General features: G+C 42.2%; 1 protein-coding gene and 1 long non-coding RNA gene across 3 annotated transcripts; one reads left to right on the plus strand and one right to left on the minus strand.

The window, feature by feature from the left end:
• The first annotated feature begins 184 nt into the window (after positions 1–184).
• On the plus strand, positions 185–1,519 carry LOC127010265 (uncharacterized). The gene is made up of 2 exons (XR_007763029.1): positions 185–335; positions 587–1,519. It is a non-coding gene; the product is annotated as an uncharacterized LOC127010265 (long non-coding RNA).
• On the minus strand, positions 1,193–24,772 carry LOC127009998 (potassium channel subfamily K member 6-like). 2 transcript variants are annotated; one of them, XM_050883717.1, is made up of 7 exons: positions 24,729–24,772; positions 21,271–22,393; positions 19,120–19,260; positions 16,737–16,909; positions 16,218–16,443; positions 15,681–15,850; positions 1,193–14,791 (listed from the first exon to the last, which is right to left on the minus strand). In XM_050883717.1, the coding sequence occupies exons 2-7, from the start codon at positions 21,632–21,634 to the stop codon at positions 14,654–14,656; spliced, it is 1,212 nt and encodes a 403-aa protein (XP_050739674.1). In that variant the 5' UTR covers positions 21,635–22,393; positions 24,729–24,772; the 3' UTR covers positions 1,193–14,653. The 2 variants fall into 2 exon arrangements, with proteins under 2 accessions (XP_050739674.1, XP_050739740.1); XM_050883783.1 differs by lacking the exon at positions 24,729–24,772 and having other exon boundaries at positions 1,193–13,137; positions 14,653–14,791; positions 21,271–22,943.

Consider the following 24,772-nt stretch of genomic DNA (forward strand, 5'->3'; position numbering starts at 1 on the left):
TTAGTTGTATAATCACTCTGTACTGCCTGGGGGTTAGGATGGCATGCTCCTCCCTTCTCCTTTGTTGTTTACTTGCAACAATAAACTATCAATCAATCGATTCGGCTTATCACTTTCGGGAGGAGTGGGAGAGGGCGCTCAGAAACCCCCTATGCTATAAGGTAAAGGACTCGGAGGCTATGATAATATTATAGTCTCCTTGACTAAGTCTTACAAGACTTATGATTTCAGTCTTCACGACTCTTGATCAAACTTCTCCCAAGAATTCAAGAATCCTTGGATTAATGTCGCATTATCTAGCATGCAGAGTAGATGCAAATTACGGAAATTTAAAGGTGAGTCTTACACTCTACCAGTATGCATTTTTTTTGCCTTAAAAATCATTGATCAAATCAAACCCACAGGTAAAAAAAAAAAAAAACTTTACCTACAAAAGCTACTCCTACTATATAGTACCACTACCACTACTACTTCTTCTACCACTTAAGTGGCTAACTAATCTATCTACGAATCCACGGGCCTGGGTTCGAATCCCGGCGCGGGCAGGCGGAGCCCAGCCCACCCAGCTTATGATTCTCCCTTGCAGGATGGTCGGTAAATGCGTACCCGGAGAAACCTGGGAAAGGAAACAGTGCTGCTCTAACTCCGATGACACACCTGCCCTGTGTCCCGGGTTATGGGTTAATTCCCACCACTGGCTCAAAGGTCAGTTAATGTGATGGAGATGAGCAGCGAGGCCATGCGCAGCTATGGGGCATGACCTCAACTTTACCTTTAATAACATTGCTACTGCTATCAGTGTTACTAATATCAGCTGCAACCAACCTGATACATTAAAAATAAAACATACCCAGCCATCAAATCATGTCTTGGAATAAAGATATCTTAATCGCCTCAGCCCCTGCATGGCCTTCCTCCTTCCCTCAGCATCCAAGTCTTACATCACGGCTGGCTCCCATCATTGATCTGAAACCATACACTCTGCTCCTTTAGAATTCATACATTCAACAAACATAAAATTGCCTTAAAATAAAGAAAAAAATAAATAAATAAATTAGATGCTATTCTAGAAACATATAATTCAGAAAAAACAAGAAACAAATCCAAATGGAACTGTACATAATTTCTCTCGGACAAGCCAAGGAAAGAATTAATTAAGGTTTGACACACACACTAAAAATAAACAACAGCATTCTATTGTCATTTTATTTTTTAGCTTTGAGATGCAACAACAACTGTACAAGGTAAATATACAGGATTTTACAAAACTCTGCAAACGTCATAACACTTACAAGACACAACATAAAAAGTATACCAGAGAAAAACTTGACTTAACGCCTTGATGATGTAGAGACAGACACACTGACAGACAGGGGGCCTCGATTCTCCGCTGGGCAGTGAACCGGAATAGGAGGAGGACCAGGAGAGGAAGGACTGGGATATGGGGGCTGGAGGATGAGACAGGAGTTGGGAGAAGGGAGTAAGGGTGAGGTTGAGGAATGGGATACATGGAGAGAAGGATATATATGGGAAAGAAGAGAAAAAAAAGGGAGAAGGGACGAGGAGGAAGGTTAAGTAAAGTGCAGTGAGAGGGAGAGCAAGGGGGAGGAGGGTGATGTAAGGGAGAAGGGAGAGGGAGCAGATGAAGGATAAGAGGATGCTACACTCGGCCACCAAAGTCTGACAATCAAGAGCTCGACACGGATAATCGGTTAAGTCAATTAGTTCTCCACCGTTTATCCAACACGCAGTCTATCAGAGCCCTAAGAGAAGTGGGAGGAGAAGATACAGAAATTTTTTGATAACATGTTACATACACACATACAAACACACACCCTTACCAACAAGATGACACCTAGTATATGTTATATGCACATACTATATCATTATTACACCTTGGAACAATCACCAGTATGAGGTTTTTGTATGTGACAGCAAAAGGCAACACTGTATACTCATTCTTGGTAGTGTGCGAATATCACCTAATATGCACCAACTCGTCAGCGCAGTAGTGAATTAGACGACTGACCTCCGATAGGCCAGTGGAAGCACAACCTTAGGAATCGCTATTGTATGTCTGCCAATTTGTACACATTTGCAATTATAGATTCCGACATCAAAAACTCACTTCCCGTTTCTCATTTAAATTTTTTAGGCGTTTTATTTCTTCTCCGACATACAATTCCACGCAAAATCTTGGCCGGGTCTTAATCAAATGTGTGGTATGCTGGGCATCGGTACAGATCATGAATGTGCTTAGGTAGGGCAGGATGGGTGACGTGACAAGTGATCAGTCAATGTCGTAAAGATGATGATGTTTGTTTGGGCTGCCTTGCCGTTACCTGGGTTCATAAAGACCGTAGAGTATGTACACCAGTTTGTATTTACCTTATTATAGTATCAATACACCTCTCCACCCGAAATTGACCTTTTTTTTGGCTACTCTTTACTTTTATATTTTTAGAAGTGGCATTTAGAGGGATTTTTTTTCCTCTGCACTTTTTTTATGCCCTTGAGCTGCCTTGATCCTTTCCTGTAAAAAAAAAAGAAAAAAAAGAAAAAAAGAAAAAAAAAGTGCATATAAGGGATTTAAGTTTAAGTTGATCTCATGTCGACCTGCCTCCATATCTAATCTCATCCTAGACTTCAAGCCATGGATGTACCTTCCTCACACTGCCTCCACTTCAAACTCATTCCAGGCATCAATACAATTTTTTACTATATGGGAAACTAAATTATCTTGATCATGACACAAAAAGCCATGGGTCAAAAATTTGTTGTATTATCATAATAACGATTGGTAAACATTATTTATTTTGACATTACTGTAGTTAATTGGTATACCACCATTAAAATCTTCAGAGTGCTAGTCTTTTTTTCTGATATGAACACTAACTTGGATGGTGCGTACAAACTGGTGCACATCCTCTTCTCATCACATGGTATGAATGACACACCACAGTAGCTCAACACAACTCACTGAACTGCCCCACACAACAGTCTGTCCTCAAGATAAACTAGGAAACACAAAACAACCTCAGCGTGCCAAGAACAGCCTCAACACAACAGATCTCTCATGACACAGAACACAGGTGCAATGAAATATACACTAACTATTAGGAGTGCATTAGGTGGTTGAAGGAGCTGAAGAAAATAAGGAAGAAAAGCCTCCGTCAGCGCTGAGTGACCCACACGTTCAAATTAAACTGTAATGCAAAACTTCTTATTTCAACTCAGATATAATGGAAGGATTCTATATTCTGATCTTTTCTATGCTTTGTAGGGATGTTTTGAAAATTGGTAGGATTATTTTACAAACACATACAAAATTTTAAGACAAAGAGTGGATGTAAAAAGGAATTATGAGAAATGTATCAACTTTTCCATTCCTAAAGAATGTCTATACTTAACCCGGTAGCAGCGGGGATCATGTTTCTTAATGGTCCCTCTAAGTGAAAAAAATGAGAAAAAAATCATCACTCATACAAAACATTTCATAATCTATATCAAAGCATTTGTGATCAGTTTATGTATCATCTATTTTGGGGGGTTTATATCATGGCACAAATTTGGCCCGTCGCTGCTACACAGTAAAGCCACAAATTTGGCCCGTCGCTGCTGCACGGTAAAGCCACAAATTTGACCCGTCGCTGCTACCAGGTTAATGCAGTCTCACAGATTGTCAACACATCCTTCTTACTGCAACAATACTAGTAGTCAGTCAGAATACTCAGTGCCTATGCCTTGCCTCCCTCCACCCACCAGCCACCAATCATACAGAAAAGGGGAAAGAAACTGTACCTCATCCAGGACATCAACCAAAGATTTAACGACTTCAGTGGGGAGAGAGGAAGAGTTCATTCATCTAGAGTCAACCTGAACTGACTACAGTGGCGAGGAATATCAAAAGTATTCTCACTGATAGAGTACTGAGTAGAAAATGCAAAAGTTTGGCACAATATCATTTTGCAAAATATACGTCTTTATTTTTGGCGTGAATCACGTGTATCAGCTAAACAACGTTACAAGTGCTTCCCTACAGTGCTCGGTGTTCTAGTAGTGCCCCGCACGGCTATGATGGTTACAAAAATAACATTTGAGATTAATGTTTATCACTCTATATATAATTTCACTGAATAAATTGTTTACTATTTACTCTTCATATAATTATCATTATTATACATACATCATAATGAGTAGTATTGTCATGAGTACACTGAATCAAGCTGACAAATCTTTTAGCCTAGAATCCCAAGGCGACGAGTGACCCGAGGGCAGCACGAGCCACTCCCCCATTCAGAACCTTTAATATTAGCAGCTAAGTGTTGGTGTCTACGTGCAGTGACAAATATAGTGATTGTTAACTTCTCACAAAGACCTAATGCCTCTTTTTATTCTTCCTCCATCATTACCACCACCATAATCTTATGTATTTCATACACTCAGGAAGGCAAAAAGTTTAAACAACAAAACAAGACCCCATCTCCTAGTCCATAATACTAATTTATGCTCACACACCTTCAAGTTAGCAATCCACCAGCTCAATAACGAATACAACAGAATGAGGATGTTTACCAAGCAGTGCTTGCTGAATGAGACTGATGTTGTTTATCTATAAAGAAAATCCATAAAAAAGGTAAAAAGAGTAATTTATCACCCTCTTAATTAGTTAAGAATGACTTATAAATCAGCATACACCTGCCTAGGCCTAGCAAATAACCAACCCATCACCTTAAAACACTGGCAGAAGGATGAAGCCGGTGTGGTGTCCGGCACACTGCTTGGTGAACAGCTTCTATTGATGCAACACAACATGGAGATTGAGACACACACCGCTCTCACTATAGGTATGAGTTCAACATGTCTTTTCTCTGCTGCACTGCCACGTTAAAATATTACGTAAAGAACAGTTTCTGCACCTTTAAAAGCCGTCTTAATGGCTCACTATGTAGTGATCACTAGGATATAGTCACTAAACTTTCCTTTCTCAGGAGCTGAAAGACCACTGGTGAAAACAAGGACACCACTTATTAAACAAATCCCACAGCTGTTTGGGGTGGTCAACCAATACTAATTTAATTGATATGTTCATACAGGAAGGTTGGATTTCAATGTACTGCAAGTCAATAAAGTTTCATAAGCTTCCAATGTAACAAATAATCTAAAGCACTACCTTTGAGGGACTAAATGTGAGATATGTGAAGTGCAGCTAAGAGTGAAAACTGATCAGGAACTGGCCCTCTGCTGATACAAGTCATGACCATCACACTCCACCCTCGCTTCTCACCCCCTGCTCACCACCACACACATACACATACACAGACAAACACATAGATGCCAAGACAAACATACATCATCTTCTAGCACAAATACAGACACCTCAGATAGTGTGGGAGTGTCATCAGTCAGTCACAGTCATTACATCTCTCTTACTTGTTTGTAATCATAGAACAAAGCCACGCAGCAACAAAAACAAGTGAGTAGTTTAAGGCTATTATGCTAAGTATTCAACCTACAGGAAATTCATGTTCAAGATACCTGTCATGTGTGTATACTGTCAATACTGTGTGGCAAAGGAAATCAAGCCTCATCTCCGCTCGTGCGCCAACAGTATCCGAAATATGATATCACAGACTTCACTATTCATTACATTAAAAAACAAGAAAAAAAAAATGTACCTAAATACCCCTAGAAATGACTTGATCTGACAAATTAATTTAAGAATAAAATGTACACACCCACACACACATACACACACCCACACACACACAAACACACACGCATGCACACACAAGCTAAGAGGACAGACTTATGAAAACAATAATGTAACGATGATGTTTCCTGACACCCGGCGGCTCTAAATAACCACTGAGTGACAGATTTAGGTTGGTGGTGGTGCTCGAAATACTTAAATACCACAAATCAATAACTGCTGGGTAAGGAGGCAGACACAGGTAACTTACTACACCTGCATGTGGGAACGCCCGTACTGTATCTTGTCAACAGACAGACCACTGGCACACCATAGGCACTGGGGGAGTGTGTATTGTTAGGTCTTTTAGCAACAGTTCAGCAGCATACAGTAATAACTCCTGCCTTCTCTTAAACTGTAACAGATTAACTTACATAACTTGGGTATTGGCTACAGAGGCTTATGAGCCATGTAATTTTGCTATGGTATCTTGATAAAACACAAGGTGTCCAAGGGGCTTAACATATGAACTTTGGAAGCTTCTGCTAAGAAACTTCTGCAGTAATCCAGGCACTTGGGGAGGTCCTATGCACTTAGCTTGGTAATGGAGCGTTGCTGCTCACACACTGCTTCCCTGCAGCAGTAACAGTCAACACGACTCAGTCCTCATCCCACGGAGAAAACAGCAATTTGGATGTGCCAGCCCACTTTTTGATGGTATATGATTCACTCTTCATACCAGGTGTATTGTCTTGCACTGCCAGTACTAATGCAACTCATGCACTGTTTTCATACAGATGCACATATTCTAATTAACTGTCCTCATGTCATGCTCATATGAAATTAAATATGTCTGCCACTTCAGCTGTGTTGGCTGAACTGATGATCAGTTGAATTCATATTCACTATCTGTTTGTGTGAAGTATGTACGTGTGAATTCTACCACAAGGGGTGCCTTCTAGGGTCAAGTATTACATGTACTTCAGTGTATGATAAAAATAAGAGACAAAGTGATTGCTAAATAGTGTGGCTCAGTTGCTCAGACTGTTAAGTTTCCATGCATGGCTGTGGTGTTCGAATCCTTGGTTTGCTTCCCACTCAACCTCAACAATCCACCACAATGTCACAATTAAAAATGTCAAATTCTGACAGCCTGTCCTTAGATTTATGAGATGCAGCAGACACACACAAACAAATACAAACACACATTTTGATGAACCCTGGAAAATGTTGATTTCACTTATACACACAGCGTGTTGCAATGTGCGGATGAGGGACTAAAAATGTGGTTGACTCTTGCCGACACACATGTCAAGTACATACTCAGCCTTGTCCGTTACTGTGTGGACCTGTTTATGTATTTCACAACACACGTGCACTAAACAGGCAGAATATATCTTTCCACTGTTTTTAATTATGTCCACAAGTATAGACAGAATAATATTAACTATGGCAACAATCTTTACATAGAAGATAAAGGTGAGATTCAGAAAGTCTGAAAGTAAACTTTGGAAACTTCAAAGTATTTGAACTCTTTCCATGGACTCATTTCAAACAAACAGCAAATGAAAGCCACTGATCTGATCAGTCACTTCAGAGAATACATTCATCTTTGTCACTCCAGGGCACATAACAGTAGAAGTGATATCAAATACTGAGAAGATACATTATACATGTGAATATACACATGAATGTACATACATATTTTCAAATCATATACTTATTGAATGCTCCACTTAAATCTTCACATTACCAAAGGAGCACAAAAAATAATTATGTACATGATTATATATATTTTGTATTTACACAGCAGTATTGAGAAATCCATAAATGTATTGTCAAAAGAACTATAAATTCATCTCATGACTGGGCGGAATGGAGTCTGAACTCACTGATTTAGTCTGCAATCTCTGAACAAGGAGTGTGTGTGACTCGCTCTCCTGGATGTGAAATGAATCAATAAATATACACGTAATACTGACTTGCAACTGTTTTACAATATAAAAAATATAGGCATAAAATATATTATGTAAAGTTTGAAATTATTTAAACTTGAAGAGAATATAAAAAAATAATGTTACTAATCTCCATCTACAAACGCCTTTGTTACTGACAAATTCTAATGTATGAAAATTATACTCTGTGAAGATTTCAGTTGCTGAAAATATATAAATTTGTCCTCTCTGAGCTGCCTGACCATCACTTTAAACTTAAAATAAGTTTCAAAGTCAGGAGATGGCAAAAAGCCAGACTTGGTTACTCATTTATAGTAAAGGTTTCCGTTAATACGGTTAATCTCTTAGGTATGGAATGCATCTGGCCGTATAATCGTAAAAATAATGACAACCTCGTTACTGATACAAAATTTCTCTTCATGGGACAAAACCTCCTCACAGAGGAGGCGCCGACATGACAACCAAACTACTAAAATAAAGTCTTGGTGCAGCGCTGCAGCCTCAAAGTAGTGTTTCTCTTGAATTGCATGCAACCCCCTGCCAGAGGTCATTTACACACGCACACACATGCATGCACACGCACACAAACACATGCACACTCCCTTGATGGGTGGGGGCAGGACAGTACAACAGGGTCTCCCACACAATACTCTCCATGCCAGGCACTCACATCTGTGCCGCAATAAACACCAGTGATAATGGCTTCCAATAAGTTATAGATAAAAAATCAATTAGATGTATTAAGATATGACTGATTGGGATTATGACATGACTTGGGTGAAGGTGATCCATAACAATAAGAATGTTCACAATGGTTTACATCAACAATGCATAACAAGAAATGATAGACGTCACTGTAGATACTTATGACCCTCACCTGGCCCCCAAAGTGTTGGCTGCCTTGGGTCGTGTAAACTTGGCTATGGCTTCCTAACTAGCAACCACTGCATTAAGGTGACCAATGAAAATGTTCATATCATAGCTTGGGTGAGTGGAGGTGGTGACAGTGGATGTTCATGGTATGTCCCAGGCAGTTTGTGTGTACCAAGATCTTAAGTATTCATAGGCACCCAGTAAGGCATTCACACACACACACACACACACACACGAACACACACACACACACACACACGAACACACACACACACACACACACACACACACACACAGTTATATAAGCTATCAGATCAAAAGCAGCACTAAGTAACTGAATATATAAACATGATTCTTAAGAAAAAGAAAGTGAAGAAGCACAATAATGTACAAGTATGTACAGTACAAGGGCAGGGTTGCGAATCTTCTGTATAATCTGGAGGAAAATAAAAGCAGTCATGTACTACTGCTACCCTGATGGAGGAAAAGTCTGTAGGCACACATTCAAATACACACTCACTCACTCACTCACTCATGGCCTCACACACACTACTTCTTTATCATAAGTATTCACAGTTACAGTTTGTTTATGAACAACAAAGTATAGATCCAAAGACAGAAACACAGACATGTAGTACAAATACTTTCCTTTTTACCGATCATAGCGACAAAGTTCCCTAAATAATGGTGCTTCTGCATTTTTCTGTTGCCCAACAACATTCTTTGGCCTATTTTCTTGTCAAATTGTGTTGCATTTTTCTTGCAAGTAATGTCTTGTTTTCTCTCCTTTATTCTAGCAATTATTTTTTTCTCTTTCTCTGCCAAATTCTCAAAATTTCATGAAAAAACAACTAAGCTTGCCTTCACACACTGAGCACCTCTCCCTCGGCTCATTCAATGCTCTGCACTGGACACTCAGCCTCCAGATGAAGAGACAAAACATAAGTTCATCTGTTCTCTTGCAGTGGCCAGAACAAAATGCAGCAGCACATGCTCCTTCACTGAAGTCTTTCAAGTAATATAGTTTTGAGACCAGTTCACAAGAGACATTGTCATGGAGCTGAATAACTGATCTACTTAATATGAAAATATTCTCTCCATGTATTGAGTGAGTAAAGTGCAGCATGAGCATGACAGTGTTGAGCCAGGAAACTTATTATAACAAACAGCCTTTCCCACTTTAAGAAACACAAGCGTGTAGATAGCTGAACAATGCAGGTCCTTTACATACAAGTGTGAAATGTCTGGACCCGGACCCCTTCACACTCACAGTTCGTATCCTCAGTCAAAACACGATAAGTGTAAAGAACTGTCAAACTAATCAAATTCATAAACACAACCAACTCACACAACACTTTGGATCATGCGTGGCCAGGGAGGAAAGTATATGAAGAACAATATTTTTCCTCCACAGTGAACTAAATACCACATTATCACTATGCATTTAGATCACGGTGAGCAGGTGAACAGAAGCTACTAAACGAATGCAGTAATAGTTCTGTAACCTAATGTGCAGCACCTGCCTCAGATGTAACAGCTTGGGAGTCTCCATGCACCCAGCACTGGCTCATGAGACACCCAGCAAGTTTTAAGTCAGTCAGTTAAGCCACAGAAACAAACAAGATGACCCAGATGGTGATGTAATATTGTACTCTCTTGTGGACTTGTTATGATCAATAAAAACCGCCACCATATCATAAACCCTGAAAACTAAGGCATCATAATAACAGGTACGATCTGAAATAGCAACACAAAAACAGGAGTCGTCAAATAAAAAATAAATATCACAAAAGGAAGAACTGCTGATGTAATGGTAACTTGCATGACATGACTTAGGGTCGTATCATAAGACACTTAGTCGCCCAAGAACACCTCTTTGACAAGGCTTTCGTAGGAGTTGTGGGCATTTTCAGGAGTAGTTTTATGACTTTGCTGGTAGTCTGACCCTTCTGTCCCATGAACCTGAGGAAACACTCATTAGAACCCGACTAACCCAATCTTTGACGTTTAGAAATAGCTGACGTGGGAAGTGAGTCTCTTATAATACCGACCTTACTGTTCACATGTTTTTTGTTAGTCTGCCTGTATGATGATGTGACCCTTACTCTTCACATGGTCACTGTAATGTTGTCTCTAGAATGGCGTGATTTTACTGTTTACATTCAAGACGTGTAGTGAGAGAGGGGCTTACTTACCAAGACATTAAGACTTGCATAAGCTCCTCTATTATTACATGCCTCATATCGTCACCCTCATAAAATAATTGCCTCTGTCATTTTTCAGCGATTTTCAGGTTTTTGTCTACATCAATTTTTCAACACAGTTCCCTTCGTCATTCAGGGTTTGAGTGTTCTAGAATTGGCCTTTTCATTTCTGCCTAAATCTTAAGCCAAATGAGATGATGACAGTTCTTTTCTGATTTCCTGTTAAGTAGAAAACATTGACTTAGGAGGTTTGTTTACGAAGGTGACGATATGGTCTTGATAATGCTGCCTGTATGATGACATGACCCTTACTGTTCATATATGGTCTTTGCAATATTGCCTATTATAATGAAAATTCTCTTACTGTTCACATATAGTCTCTGTAGTCAATCAGTCAATAGGAGCATAGGTTGGGGGGTGACACATTGCCTCATCCACCCTATGACCTTATGAAACACTATTTTGCCTGTTTAATAATATGACTCCTCTTGTTCACATAAGGTCTCTGTAATCAATCAGTCAATAGGGACATACGCTGAGGGGTGACACATCATCTGGCCCACCCTCTGACCTTTATGTTGCCTGTATAATGTCTGTATAATCCGAAAATTCCTCTCTCTTCTGAAATTGACCTCTCTTTCGGCCACCTCTTTGGATTCTTTTTAGGAGCAGCAAGTAGCAGGCTTTTTTTTTATTATTGTTTCATTTTTTTGTGCCCTTGAGCTGTCTCCTTTGTTGTAAAAAAAGAAAAATGATATGACTCACTGTTCACATGGTCTTGGTAATGCTGCCTGTATGCATTGTCAGCAGTATGATGGTTCTATTGTCATCTAGCCCAGGATTACCAGCACCCAGGGCAGAAAAATTATAATACATACCAATAGACTCGAGTACTGTCCTTTTGGGGGGATCAGAAATAAAAGAGAATCAAGTATAAAGGGTTTACAGCTATGAGTAACTTATCTATAAAAATATAACTGGTTCCGTAGGCAAGAAATGTGTACTTAGTTTATTTAAAAATATAATACTATGTAACTCACCATACAAAATATCTGGCTATACTAAATTAAAATGAGGTCTTTTACTCCTTATGGATATGACTGTGGTGTGAGACTTAACTTATTCGTCATTATCATACATGTCTTTACTGAAGTGAGCGCCGCATCTCGCTCACCCTTTGTCGGTCAGCAACACAACACAACACACGCCAGCAACACTAGCTCACACTACTTGTTTAGCACCTCGATGATCCTTGCTGATATGAACGTAACCAAGGATGCAGATCAGTGAGAAAGCAGACCATTCCAGACGCCAACCGATGCGGGACAGGATGATAGACTTCGCACGCTCTCGACACACGGCACAGACTCCTCCGAGCGTGGAAATGATAAATAACATGAACGGTACATTTGCGAATTCATACATACGTTTCCAATTAGCACTCATATCAGGGGAAGAAGAGGAAGTCGAAGAAGAAAGAAGAAAAAGTAGAAATAAAACCTTATATCAGAAGGTAAAAAACTGGAACACTGAGCTGAGGAATGAAAATGAAAAGGAAAAAAAAGATGAAGGAGAAAAAAAAATAACACCTCATATCAGAAGAAAAAAATGGAGCACTGAGCTGAAGAATGAAAATAAACTAATGTCAAAATAAAAAATGCTTGTGAATGTTCATTTTGATAATCACTCACTTCTATACCTCAAGCTTAGAATTCCAGAGATTTTTCCTTTACAGTAGACTCTCTATTTAACAAGAGACAAGTGCCCAAAAAATCCAAGCAGAATGGAGATGTTATTCCAATGATATTTATTGATTCGGGGCTGGTGGGACTTCTGTTTATATGTGTGTGTATGTGTGCGTGTTTGTTTTATAGAAAAGGAAGCAGCTCAAGGGAAAAAATAAATGAAAAAAAAAAGCCTGCAATGTTCTGCTCCTATAAGATAAAGTAGAGAAGAATGGCCAAAAGGGAGGTCAGTTTCAGATGGTGTGTGTGAAAGAGTCAGCTCTCGGGTATGTTATAAGGAAGTCCATAAGAAGAAACCTGCTAAATGGAGGCTCTACTGCATCTTGACATGAGTACAAATTAAAACAGTCCATAGAAACTGGCAAACGAACCCTAATAATACATAACAGACCTAGACAGCATCACGGCAGCTACTCCGACAGAACAATAATAATCTCATAACATCCCCCAGTCACTTAACTGCCTCTGTGGCCATCGTGTCATGTACCATTCGAAGATGATGCAAAAAAGGACGAGAGGAGAAGGTCTGTAGCGGCGGCAGCATTCACAAACACCCCACCACTCTGAGCCGTGTTACAAGTCGAATCCGGGAAGTTTTGAGTCCCTACCAGCATTGCCAAAATATATCGTACACAGGGCATGGCATTTTCGTAGTTTCTGACCGATACCTATGGCAAAGAAGAACGAAAACCATTAGTATTCAATAGTTTTAACGATAACTTTCATTTCCTACCGTTATTTGTGTGGTTACGACATTTTTGGAGCGTAAAAATGATAAATGGAATGTCCAGAGTCCCTGCAGAGCTTGGTTTAGGGGCCGTATTACAAGTCGAATCCGGGAAGTTTTGGGTCCCTGCAGAGTTTGGTTTAAGGGCCGTATGACAAGTCGAATCCGGGAAGTTTTGGGTCCCTGCAGAGCTTGGTTTAGGGGCCGTATGACAAGTCGAATCCGGGAAGTTTTGGGTCCCTGCAGAGCTTGGTTTAGGGGCCGTATGACAAGTCGAATCCGGGAAGTTTCGGGTCCCTACAGAGTTTGGTTTAAGGGCCGTATGACACGTCGAATCCGGGAAGTTTTGGGTCACTGCAGAGTTTAGTCATCCCGAACTCTTTAGGGACCCGAAACTTCTGGGATTCAACTTGTAACACGGCCGTGAGTGTCAGATTACAGAGCATCCATCCGTCCATCCTCTCCACACACGAGACATTTCATTGTAACGGGAAACTATACACATTCTACGGCATTCACAGATCACAGAAAAATAAATGCAGTATCTCCTTAACACGCAAGACGCCTTATGACCTCCATGATGATGCCCCTCGGAGAAGAAGAAGAAGAAGAAGAAGAAGACGAGAGAGTATTATTACCAACCTTCTCTCTCTTTGTCACGATCACTCACAGTCTCCGAGAACTTCCGCCCCTAAAGCGAGCGATAAGAAAATACAGGAGTCGTTATTATCGTTAGACCGCTATACCACACAACAGCGAAGAAATTGTTAGGCTTTTTAAATATAGTACATCTTGGTTTTTATTTTAGTTAGTATCGGAAAGTTCGGAGGAGAAAAAGCACGTTTCATTCCTATATAGCAGCACTGGAAGAATTCAACGCTTTCTCGAGTACGTACACCGTTTGTTAAGCTGAGGAAAGGTCGAGAAGAGGACAAGGAGAGGACGAGAGTATAAATAACAGAGACGTGAAACAATAACGAAAGAAAGGCGGCTGACTGGGAAGGAGAGGAACAAGAGGAAGTGTGATTAGGAAGAAAGAGAGAGGAATAGGAAGAAAAGAAAGAGGAGGGTAAGGAAGTGTGATTGAGAGGAAAGAGATGAGAGGAGAAATGAAGAGTAGAAGGCAATTGACTAGGAAGAGGAATAGGAAAAGGAGGAGGAGAAGGAGGAGGAAGTTAGATAAAGAGGAAAGAGATGAGAGAAGAAAAACAAAAAGTAGAAGGCAACCAACTAAGAGAGAGGAACAGGAAAAGAAGGAAGAAGAGAAGGTGAGGTTAAAAGGAAAGAGACAAGAGGAAAAATCAAGAGAATAGGAAAAAGAGAAGATGGTGAGATTAAGAGGAAAAAGACGAAACAAAAAACAAACGGACGAAGGCAAAACATTGACAAGACAACAAACAGGAAGTGGACAAAAAACGCTGAGGTAAAGATCGAGGCTAAGGGGGAGGGTGACTACCTTAACCAGTGCCTTGGTTGGCGGGGGGGATGATGGGGGGCATCTGGGCGTGGACGGGGGTGGTGTCCTCCTCGGGGCTGGGGGAGTCAACTGGCCGGGACACCACCTTGACATTCTGGCGGACTGGCTGGTCATTGTGCTGCGAGGGTGAGGAATAAAGACAAGAGTGAGGGTGAGGAATAGGGACGGGGTGAGAATTGGAAAGAATGAGTAAGGAATGAAAGTCGAGTGAGTGGAATTTTAGCCCGGTAGCAGCGGGGATCATGTTTCTTAATGGTCCCTCTAAGCGAGAAAAATGAGAAAAAATCATCACTCACACAAACCATTTCATAATATATATCAAAGCATTTATGATCACTTTATGTATCATCTATTTTGGGGGGTTTATATCATGGCACAAATTTGTCCCGTCGCTGCTACACGGTAAAGCTACAAATTTGGCCCGTCGCTGCTACCAGGTTAAAGTGAGAAATGGGGAGGGAGAACACGGAATGGAAAATGTTGGGTGAAGAAAGGAGTGTAAATATGGAGAGTCTGAGGAATGGAGGAAAAACTGAGGGTAAGGATTTGAGGGTAGGTGAGAAATGAAGAAGGAGCAGGAGGGATGGAGTGTGTTGGGTGAGAAATAAAATATGGATATGTGCTGTCAGGAGGGAGAATGGGGAAGAAAGAGAGGATTGGATTGGAGATGAAATGGAGAGAGAGGGGGAAGGAATAGAATGAAAAAAAAAGAAGGGATCTGAGGAGAAAGGAAGAAAAAGAAAGGAATGAGGAAGAATGAAAGATGAATAGAGGAAGAATGAGTGAAATGAAGAAATGAAAAAAAGGAATGAATAGGAAAAGTGTGAGTGAGTGAAAGTAGAGAGAATGCTTAAGAAGAAAATGTGAGGAATGAAAATGAGGTGAGAATGAGGTGTGAAGGGGGAAGAGAGGGGGAGAGTAGGCCATGGATGATAAGTCTGCACATGACTGCACCTCCTCCTCTTTCTCTCCTCCTCACTCTCCATGCATGACCCCCCCTTGCTAACCTGTGTGTATTTAGGGGCTACACCTCCTGTGCCGCTCAGTCTCATCCTCTCGGGGTCGCCTGTGTTGGCGTCGATGCCCCGCAGCAGGAAGTGGCCTAGGTTGAGCTGAGGGATGTCGTTGTAGAGGTGCAGCAGCAGCATCACGAAGGTCAGGCCCAGTAGGAGGTACGCTGAAAACCAAAGCAGTGTGTTAGTCCTTCTCTAGTCTCCCTCTCACCTCCACCATTACAGTGTTACCCTTGCTCTGTCCTCCCCTTCACACTATTCCTCTATTCCTCCCCTTTGCCATTCCTCTATTCCTCCTTTTCATTCTATTCTCTCTATTCCTCCCCTTCACTCTATTCCTCCCTTTTGCTATTCCTCTATTCCTCCCCTTCACCTCCACCACCCACCACAGTATGTTAGCCTAGCTCTACCCTTCCCTTCACTGTCACCCACCCAATACCTTTACAGAGCAACATAATATAAGGCGTAACAACCACAATACATACATGAAAGTCAACCCGCCCCCCTGCCCCAACCACCCCCAGTGCCTACCCGTGATGCAGACTTTATAGAGCGCTCGCATGGGCTGGTTTGGGGCGTCGCCGGGGATGTAGTCTCCGAGGCCGATGGTGGTGAGGGAGATGAAGCAGTAGTAGAGGGAGTCAAGGAAGTTCCAGCCAGGCTCCAGCTTGGCGAAGATGAACGCCGGCACCACCATGAAGAACCCGAAGGTGATGGAGCCGATGATGGTGAGGTGGAACACGCGGATGTTGAACGGCTGCGGAGGGAAGGAGGGTGAGTGTTGGTTGATTGAGATTGACTGATTGATTGATAAGGAAGAGGAGGAGGAGGAAGAAACAGTGTGGATAAATGAGTCTGTAATCTGAGGAATGAATAGAAAGAATAGATGAATTTGAGAACAACCTAGAATGAAAAGCCAACTATCTATACAAAAGGTGCACCCACTCGACAAAACACTGATCTAGCCAAAGAAATACTGCTAAAAAATAATTATTAGGCATTTTATTTAATAGGGTAACAACACAGAGTAACAAACAGTCCCTGGGTTACCTGGTAGAGATGGCCCAGCTTGGAGTTTAGCCAGTAGAGCAGCCAGGTGGTTGGGAGGAGGAGGCGCTCAACGAGGGCCGTCAGCAGGATGAAGGTCATGGGGATACCGATGATGGCGTAGATGATGCAGAAGATCTTGCCGCCCTCAGACAGTGGGTGGACATGGCCGTAACCTGGGGAAAGGGTTGGCATGTTAATGTTCGACTCGGAGGAGAAGGAGGAGAACAAAAGAGGAGGATGACAAAGAATGCAAGAATATTAAGGAAAAGGAGGAGGAGGAGGCAAATAAGAAGTGAAGGAAGATGCAGTACGGGAAAGTTAGAAGAGGGAAGAATGATGATGATGATAATGGTGATGATGCTAAAGGGGATGAGAAGTGAAGGAGAAAGAAGAAGAGAGGGCACGTAAGAATGATATAGAGGAGAGGAGGAGGATAAAACTATTTGAGGCTATATAATCGAAGAATGAAATAATGTATAAAAGTACTTAATGTGATAAAAAAAAAATAATAACAGAGAGAGAGAGAGAGAGAGAGAGAGAGAGAGAGAGAGAGAGAGAGAGAGAGAGAGAAAACACTAAATAGGAAAATAAACCAATGGAAATAGAGTGAGTGAGTTGATAAGTGAGTTTTCTACAGTACTTTCTTGAGAACAACCAAATGAGTATGTGACTGGTGTAAATATGCAACTAATTTGACATGTACACAATAAATTAAGGTTATCATGTTCCTGCTTCAATATATACCACTATGTTTACATGATCGTGACCTTCAAGCTAACGCCGTGCCTTTAAGTATACACCCATACGTCTAATTCGAGTCTGTTGCATGTATTTAAGGCATAAGAAGCACACGGTTTTGAACGCTGTCCTCCTTGGTCTCGGCATTTGTCTCGGGTGATTTATTAACATTTTCATTCTCTACAGCAGGGGTTTCCACAGGCTGGGGTACATTTGCACTTTTCAGAGGGATTGATTGATTGATAGTTTATTGTTGCAGGTAAACAACAAGGGAGAAGGGAGGAACATGCCATCCCAACCCCCAGGCAGGACAGAGTGTGATTATACAACTATTAATACATGTGTAGGTAGCACCATGAAATTAAAAAGATACAATGGTAGGGTACATTAGGTCCGAGAGATTAACCACCACTGAACGTACTGTACTTACATGGTGTAATTTAATGTATACAAAATTTAATGTATCACAATTTGACGAATAAAGTATCTATCTAATCTGCATTCAAATTACACAATGTCATTTTTTTTTTTTCAATTTCCTCATTTTAGTATGCAAAACTTATTCAAATTATATCATCACTCTACATATACAGATTTCATTAAAAAATAATATCAAAATGTTATAATTTCATCATTTTTTTATCCTAATTTTTTAGGGGTACACGGGAACCCCTGCTCTACGGCTTGAATATCATAAGTGAAAATAAGTGACTTTATTGCAGTTAAGAAAGTTACGTAATACTGAAAAGAAGTGTGTGAATAAGAGGAAATAGAAGCAGTGGCTGATGCTTTTCACTACCACGCCCCCTTTAGGAATTCGAGTCCTTCCCTTCACGCCTCCTTTAGGAATTCGAGTCCTTCCCTTCACGCCCCCTTTAGGAATTCGAGTCCTTCCCTTCACGCCCCCCTCCCCCCCCTGCATATGGACTCAAAATTAACAAACGGTCTCGCCAAATTAATAAATCTTCCAACAGAAATTCAAACTTTTCTCCAGGGTCGCGTCCCCCTTGTGGAGCGTGCCCCCCCAGTTTAAGAACCACTGACCTATATAAAGAGATTAAGTTTTATCATCCATTCTTCTTTTGTGGACTTCTGACGCTTTGTATCCCTTCCTAGGTCATTACTTGTTGGTCTTGATTCCTTCGTAGCCTTTTGTTAGTCTTCTGTCTTCGTTTCTAGCTTTCCAACTAGAAGGTTTTCAACAAAGTCTATTTATATACCAAGTCAAGTCGCTCTGCCTTCAAAACTGCGACCAGATTCATGCAAGCCACTGACGAAAAAATATCCCTTTTTTATTGTGCTATGCGTGACTGTAATTCCAATGCCTACAAACGGCGGTGTGGGGTATGAGGGAGGGCATGTTGAGGTGATAGCCCGCCTTTCTTCGTTTTCTCTAAATCCCTGTTTCTACATTAACCAAGCAACGTCACGCATAAGCCACGCCTCTGCCGCGTCTCCTCCCACAAAGCTGCGTATGACTCGACTTGGTATATATAGACTTTGGTTTTCAAGTGGCTCACTATTTTACTGTCTGTGTTTTATCTCGTTTCTGTTCAGGTACAGTTTCGAGTCCCCTGTCTTCCCCGTCCTTCCTTTCTTGCCCTATGCCACACCTAGCCCCCAGTACCCCATTTCCTCCCTTTACCTATAGTGGTGACGATGGTGCTGGAGAAGAAGAAGCTCTGCCCGAAGGACCAGTTGTGCTCCCCGGCAGTGTTCTTAGCAGCAGACACGCCGCGGTTGTTCGCTGTGATGATCTCCACTATGAGGTCCTCGAGGGCTGAGTCTGCGGAGAGGGAGGGGCGTTAGTTGTGGTAGTAGTAGTAGTAGTGATAGTAGTAGTAGTAGTGGTAGTAGTAGTAGTAGTGGTAGTAATAGTAGTAGTAGAAAGTGAGTTACGAGAAAGATGAACAGGAAGCAGATAAAAGTAGCTATTACATACGAGTAGATCTTGGAGGAGGAAGAGGAGCAGGAATAGTAGATAAAAAGTAGCTATTATATACGAGTAGATATGTAGGAGGAGGAAGAGGAGCAGGAACATTTGTACATTAGAAAAAAAAAGGAGGCTATTATAGAAGTAAAAGTAGTAGAAGAAAAATTAGTAAAAGGAGGAGGAGAATCAGGAAGATATAGAAGTAGTAATAGGAGGAAGAGTAGGAGTGGCGCATTATAGGGAAGAAAATAAAGAATAGTTATATAAAGTAAACTGACAGGAAACATAACTTAAAACATGAGTAGTGAACAAAACGTAAAGGAAAGGATAAGGGTGAGGATGCATGCAATTCTGGGGTGTGGGAGGTACCAGAAAGGACGGAGATGATGAGGGTGGCACTGCGTGAGATGGGATGGGATGTGAATGGGAGGATTGCAAGAACAGAGGGGGAATGGATACTGCTGCTGCTGGGACTGAGTGGTAAAGCAAGTGAGAGAATTATAGAAGCCGTAAAGAGTTTTCAGGAAAGATGTGGTATGCAAGAAATAGGGAACAGGAAGATTTTGATGAATAGCGAGAGACAAACAGCAAAAGAGTAAATCATAAACGTAAGAACAACGCAGAGAAACACAAACAAGAAATCAAACGTGGGAGGAAAGACAATTAATAAAGACGAACAGATGGAGGTGAGAGGATACTAATGAATGGGAGGAGGAGGGAGCCTGGAGATGAATGGGAGCAGATACACCATTAATAACAGGGATGGATGCGGGAAGTTAGTACAGCTGTTAATTGAGATTGGTAAAGGATGTTGATGATGATGAAGAGGAGTGGAAGAACAGGAGGAAGAGGGAAGAGGAAGGACAATGAGAACTATATTGTCACATTGATTATGATGATTCGTTACTTGGGTTGATGATTGAGAGGAAGTTAGAAGAAGGAGGAGGAGGAGGAAGAGGGAGAATGAAGAAGAAGGAGGAAGATGAAAAAGGAGGAGAATGAAGGAGGAAAATAAATGAAAAGGAGTAGAAAGAAAATTAAGAATAAAGAGAAGGAAAATGAGGAAGGACAATGAAGAAGAGGATAAAAAAGACTTAGATGATTGTTGGAAAAAGTTGGAGAATGAAGAAGAGAAGGAAAATCAAGAAGGAAGAGAACGAAGAAAGAGAAGGAAGGACAATGAAGATGAGGATGAAAAAGACTTAGAGGATTGTTGAAAGAAGTTGGAGAAGGAGTAGTAGGAGGAAAATTAAGAAGGAAGGGAACGAAGAAACGAAGAAAGAGAAGGAAAATGAAGGAGGAGAATGAAGAAGATGAACAGAAAGACATAGATGAGTGTTAAAAGCTGGAATTAGTGTTATGAAGATGACTCGTTGTGGTTGGATTGTTGTTACGAAGAGGAAGAAGAGGAAGAGAAGTAGAAGGGCGGAGCAGGAAGAGAAGGAGGAGGAGAAGACTTACGAGGCACTGAAGAGAAGTGAGGAGAAGGAGGAGAGTTAAGAGGCACTGAATCTGGCACTGACGTTTCTGATCTCAGCATAAAGGAGATGAGAGGAGTCTGCACACAGCATCATGCAAACAGACGTGACGAGATGAAAGGCCAACACACACACACACACACACACACACACACAGAGCGTTGCCAAAGTGTCGTACTCTGAACATTGTATTTATTGTTTTTAGGTCCCAAGACTGTCGTAACAACACAAACAACGATAGAAAATTAAAGTCATCGTTGAAACTGCTAAATACTGATGGTTTTCGTTCTTTGTTTCTATAGTTATCGACCAGAAACCACGAAAATGCAATGCGCTGAGTACGATAATTTGTCATCGCTGCACACACACACACACACACACACACCTGATACACACGGATGTCGCTTCAGGAACTCCTCTTTGCTCTCCACAATTTTCCGTATCATCCCGTCCTCAATTGGCCCTTCGATGTGCGAGAAGAAGAGCGCCCCGAGGAAGAGGAACCCCCAGTACAAGCCCACATAGCCCAGGAACGCCACGTCCGCCCACCGCTCACGCCCACGCCCCCACACGCCCACGTTATCACGCTCCCGGAGGCTTCGAAGGCTTGTGCGAAGTTCCTCCTCGTCCTCACAGATACTCTCCCGCACTAACACATCGGTCTCCCCGCTGCCAACTTCTTCGTCGCCCCCCAGGACTTCGTATTCCCGCGGGGCGCAGCAGCCTTGGCGCGAGAACAGCATGGTCATTTTAAAAGGTGTTGGTGTTTTTATGTTAGGTTAAGTTTGTCTGTCTTCTCTGGTTCTTTGTCACTCCTTACTCACGGCTTCTTTGTTCTCTTCTCTTTTTCTCTTTCTTGTTTAGCTCGTTCGTCATTGCTTCATCGATTTGCTGTTTGGTTTTGTTCCTTCTTCTTCTTCTTCTTCTTCTTTTGATCTGTAACGCTTTGTATCGCTTCTCAGGTCCTCCTTCTCCTCTCGTTCCTCCCTTCTTATTCACACACTTTAGTTTTCAGTGTTACGTAATTTTCTAAACTGAAATAATGTCACTTATCTTCACTTATTCAGATATTTGTGCCCTTTTTTCCCAGCACTGCGCGAGGAACACTTTTGCCAACTTTACCATCCTTCTCTCTTCTCCTTCTCTCTGTTAGTGGTTCTTTGGTGACACACGATTTGACTAACTGTTATTTTCTTCAGTCTAGGTTTTTACTTTTATTGTTCTACTTTTTTTTTTCAGTTATCTCTCTCTTACTTTGCTCGACATTGCTGTATCGATTTGCTATATTTGGTTATGTTAGTCCTTGGTCAGACTTCAACTTTTTCGTCAAGTTCTTCACTCGAATTTTCTGCTTTTCATTTGGTCCTGTTAATCCTTGGTCAGACTTCAACTTTTTCGTCAAGTTCTTCACTCGAATGTTCTCCTTTTCTTTCTCCTTCAGTTATGTGACTCCTACTCTTCCCTTTCTTACTTTGCTCTTCATTGCTTTATCGACTTCCTATTTGATTCTGTTCGTAGTTCGATGAGACACGATTATACTCTCCACTCGGCCTCTTGCAGTTTCCCTATGTTCTTATGTTCTTACTTTAAACATCAACACGTATAACCTTCTCTTCTAAACCCTCACAAGTCCGGTCAGCAATTCTCCTTGGCACACAAACCATAACGAAAGCTCACGTTTCAAACTAATCACCTCATCATCGTATCCCCTCGTTATCATGCACTATACACTCTCTTACGTAAGGGAGATAACCGAACTAAAGTCCCTCTTACACGATAACACAGGGCACTTTAAGCAGACTTTCCATGCGAGAAGGGAGTGCAGTACGTGTCCCCTGTAGCCGGGCAGGACACACTCTCAAGGGCGTGGAGGGGCGGCGGGGGGGTGCGGGAGGGACACAGGAGAAGGAAGACCGCCACCATCAGCAGGAGGGAGAGAGCCACGAAGGGTCCAAACACTATAGTCTGTTCGGAGCATGAAGTCGGTTCAAGGTGTGGCAGATTCCAGAATTCCCATGAGTGCGGCGCTGCCAGTTCGACCGCCAATTATCAGATTAGCACTCTCTCCCGGCCTACCCACCCACAACCCACCTGTTTATCTCTCTCTCTCTCTCCCTCTTGACCCGGGGGAGGGACCTAGGGGGACACACCGGCCACCACCACCACCACCACAACGTGGCACCATGGGAAAAAATCGCTGCCACATGTCATAGAATTTATACAAATCCTTGTTATAATCCTAAACATCGACACTCATTATACTACGTAGCTTCCTTTACTATATACAGAATATATAAAATATCGCTTTCAAATAGCACATGAATGGGAAATAAGAGAGAGACGCATGTACGAAGGCTGATTTGGCAGCATGGGTAGAGGTAAACGACGATACCAGCTCCACCCTGAACCGACTTCATGCTCCGAACAGACTATAAGCACAGAGCGCCTTGGAAGCTCATGAGTGCCGGTGATGTGGACAAGCAGACGAGTGAGGGAGGAGGAGGGGGAGGAGGTGAGACGGGTTGAGGGAGGAAGTGGATAAAGAAGAAGAGGAAGCAGGAGGTGAAATATGGACAGCAGGAGTAGATGAGACGAGTGGAGGAAGTCAGTGAGTGGAGGAGGAGAATAGGTAGGTGGGAGAGGAGGTTGAAGGCAGTAACTATGGCAGAAGAGGATGCAGGAGGTGAAATATGGACAGCAGAATGAGTAGATGAGACGAGTGGAGGAAGTCAGTGAGTGGAGGAGGAGAATAGGTAGGTGGGAGAGGAGGTTGAAGGCAGTAACTATGGCAGAAGAGGATGCAGGAGGTGAAATAAGGACAGCAGAATCTATGAGGAGCAGAATAAGCCACCGAGTGAGTAGATGAGACGAATGGAGGAGGAGAATGGGTAAGTGGGAGAGGAGCTTGGAGGCGGTAACTATGGCAGAAGAGGATGCAGGAGGTGAAATAAGGACAGCAGAATCTATGAGGAGCAGAATAAGCCACCGAGTGAGTAGATGAGTCGAATGGAGAAATAGATGAGTCGGAAGGTGAAAGGCGGTGTATAGAGCAGAAGAAAGACCAGGAGGAAAAAGATGGAGAGCAGAATGACACACTGAGCAAGTTACCAAGACTCGACACAGGTTAAGAAGACAGGCAGAAGAGGGAGGCGAAATGTGAACAGCAGGATGACCCACCGAGCAAGTTACCAAGACTCAACACGGCAGGTTAAGAAGACAGGCAGAAGGGGAAGCAGGGGACGAAATATGGACAGCAGGATGACCCACTGAGCAAGTTAGCAAAGACTCGACACGGCAGGTTAAGAAGACAGGCAGAAGGGGAAGCAGGGGACGAAATATGGACAGCAGGATGACCCACCGAGCAAGTTACCAAGACTCAACACGGCAGGTTAAGAAGACAGGCAGAAGGGGAAGCAGGGGACGAAATATGGACAGCAGGATGACCCACTGAGCAAGTTACCAAGACTCGACACAGCAGGTTAAGAAGACAGGCAGAAGAGGGAGGCGAAATGTGAACAGCAGGATGACCCACCGAGCAAGTTAGCAAAGAAACAAGACAGAAAATAAAGCAGAAAACAGACAGACAAGGGAGGAGGTGAAATAGGGACAGCAGGAAGACCCGGAGACAGAAAGATGGAGCAGATGGGGAGGGATGGACAGGTAGGCAGGAGGTTTCAGCCACGAAGGAAGTAAACAAGCTGCCCAGAAATAAACACAGGTAAACACATTAAGCTTAAGACGGATAAAACAGGTAAACGAGGTCACGAATCAGGCAATGAGGTTACGGAGGTCAAACACGTGAGGTCAGACAATGCACTTCACCACAACCACTACCACCACAACCAGCGAGTGTTTCGACGGCCACGAGCTGACCCTGACTGACGGAG

The sequence above is a fragment of the Eriocheir sinensis genome, chromosome 1 (assembly GCF_024679095.1).
Source record: "Eriocheir sinensis breed Jianghai 21 chromosome 1, ASM2467909v1, whole genome shotgun sequence".
In the NCBI taxonomy this organism is placed as follows: Eukaryota; Metazoa; Arthropoda; class Malacostraca; order Decapoda; family Varunidae; genus Eriocheir; species Eriocheir sinensis.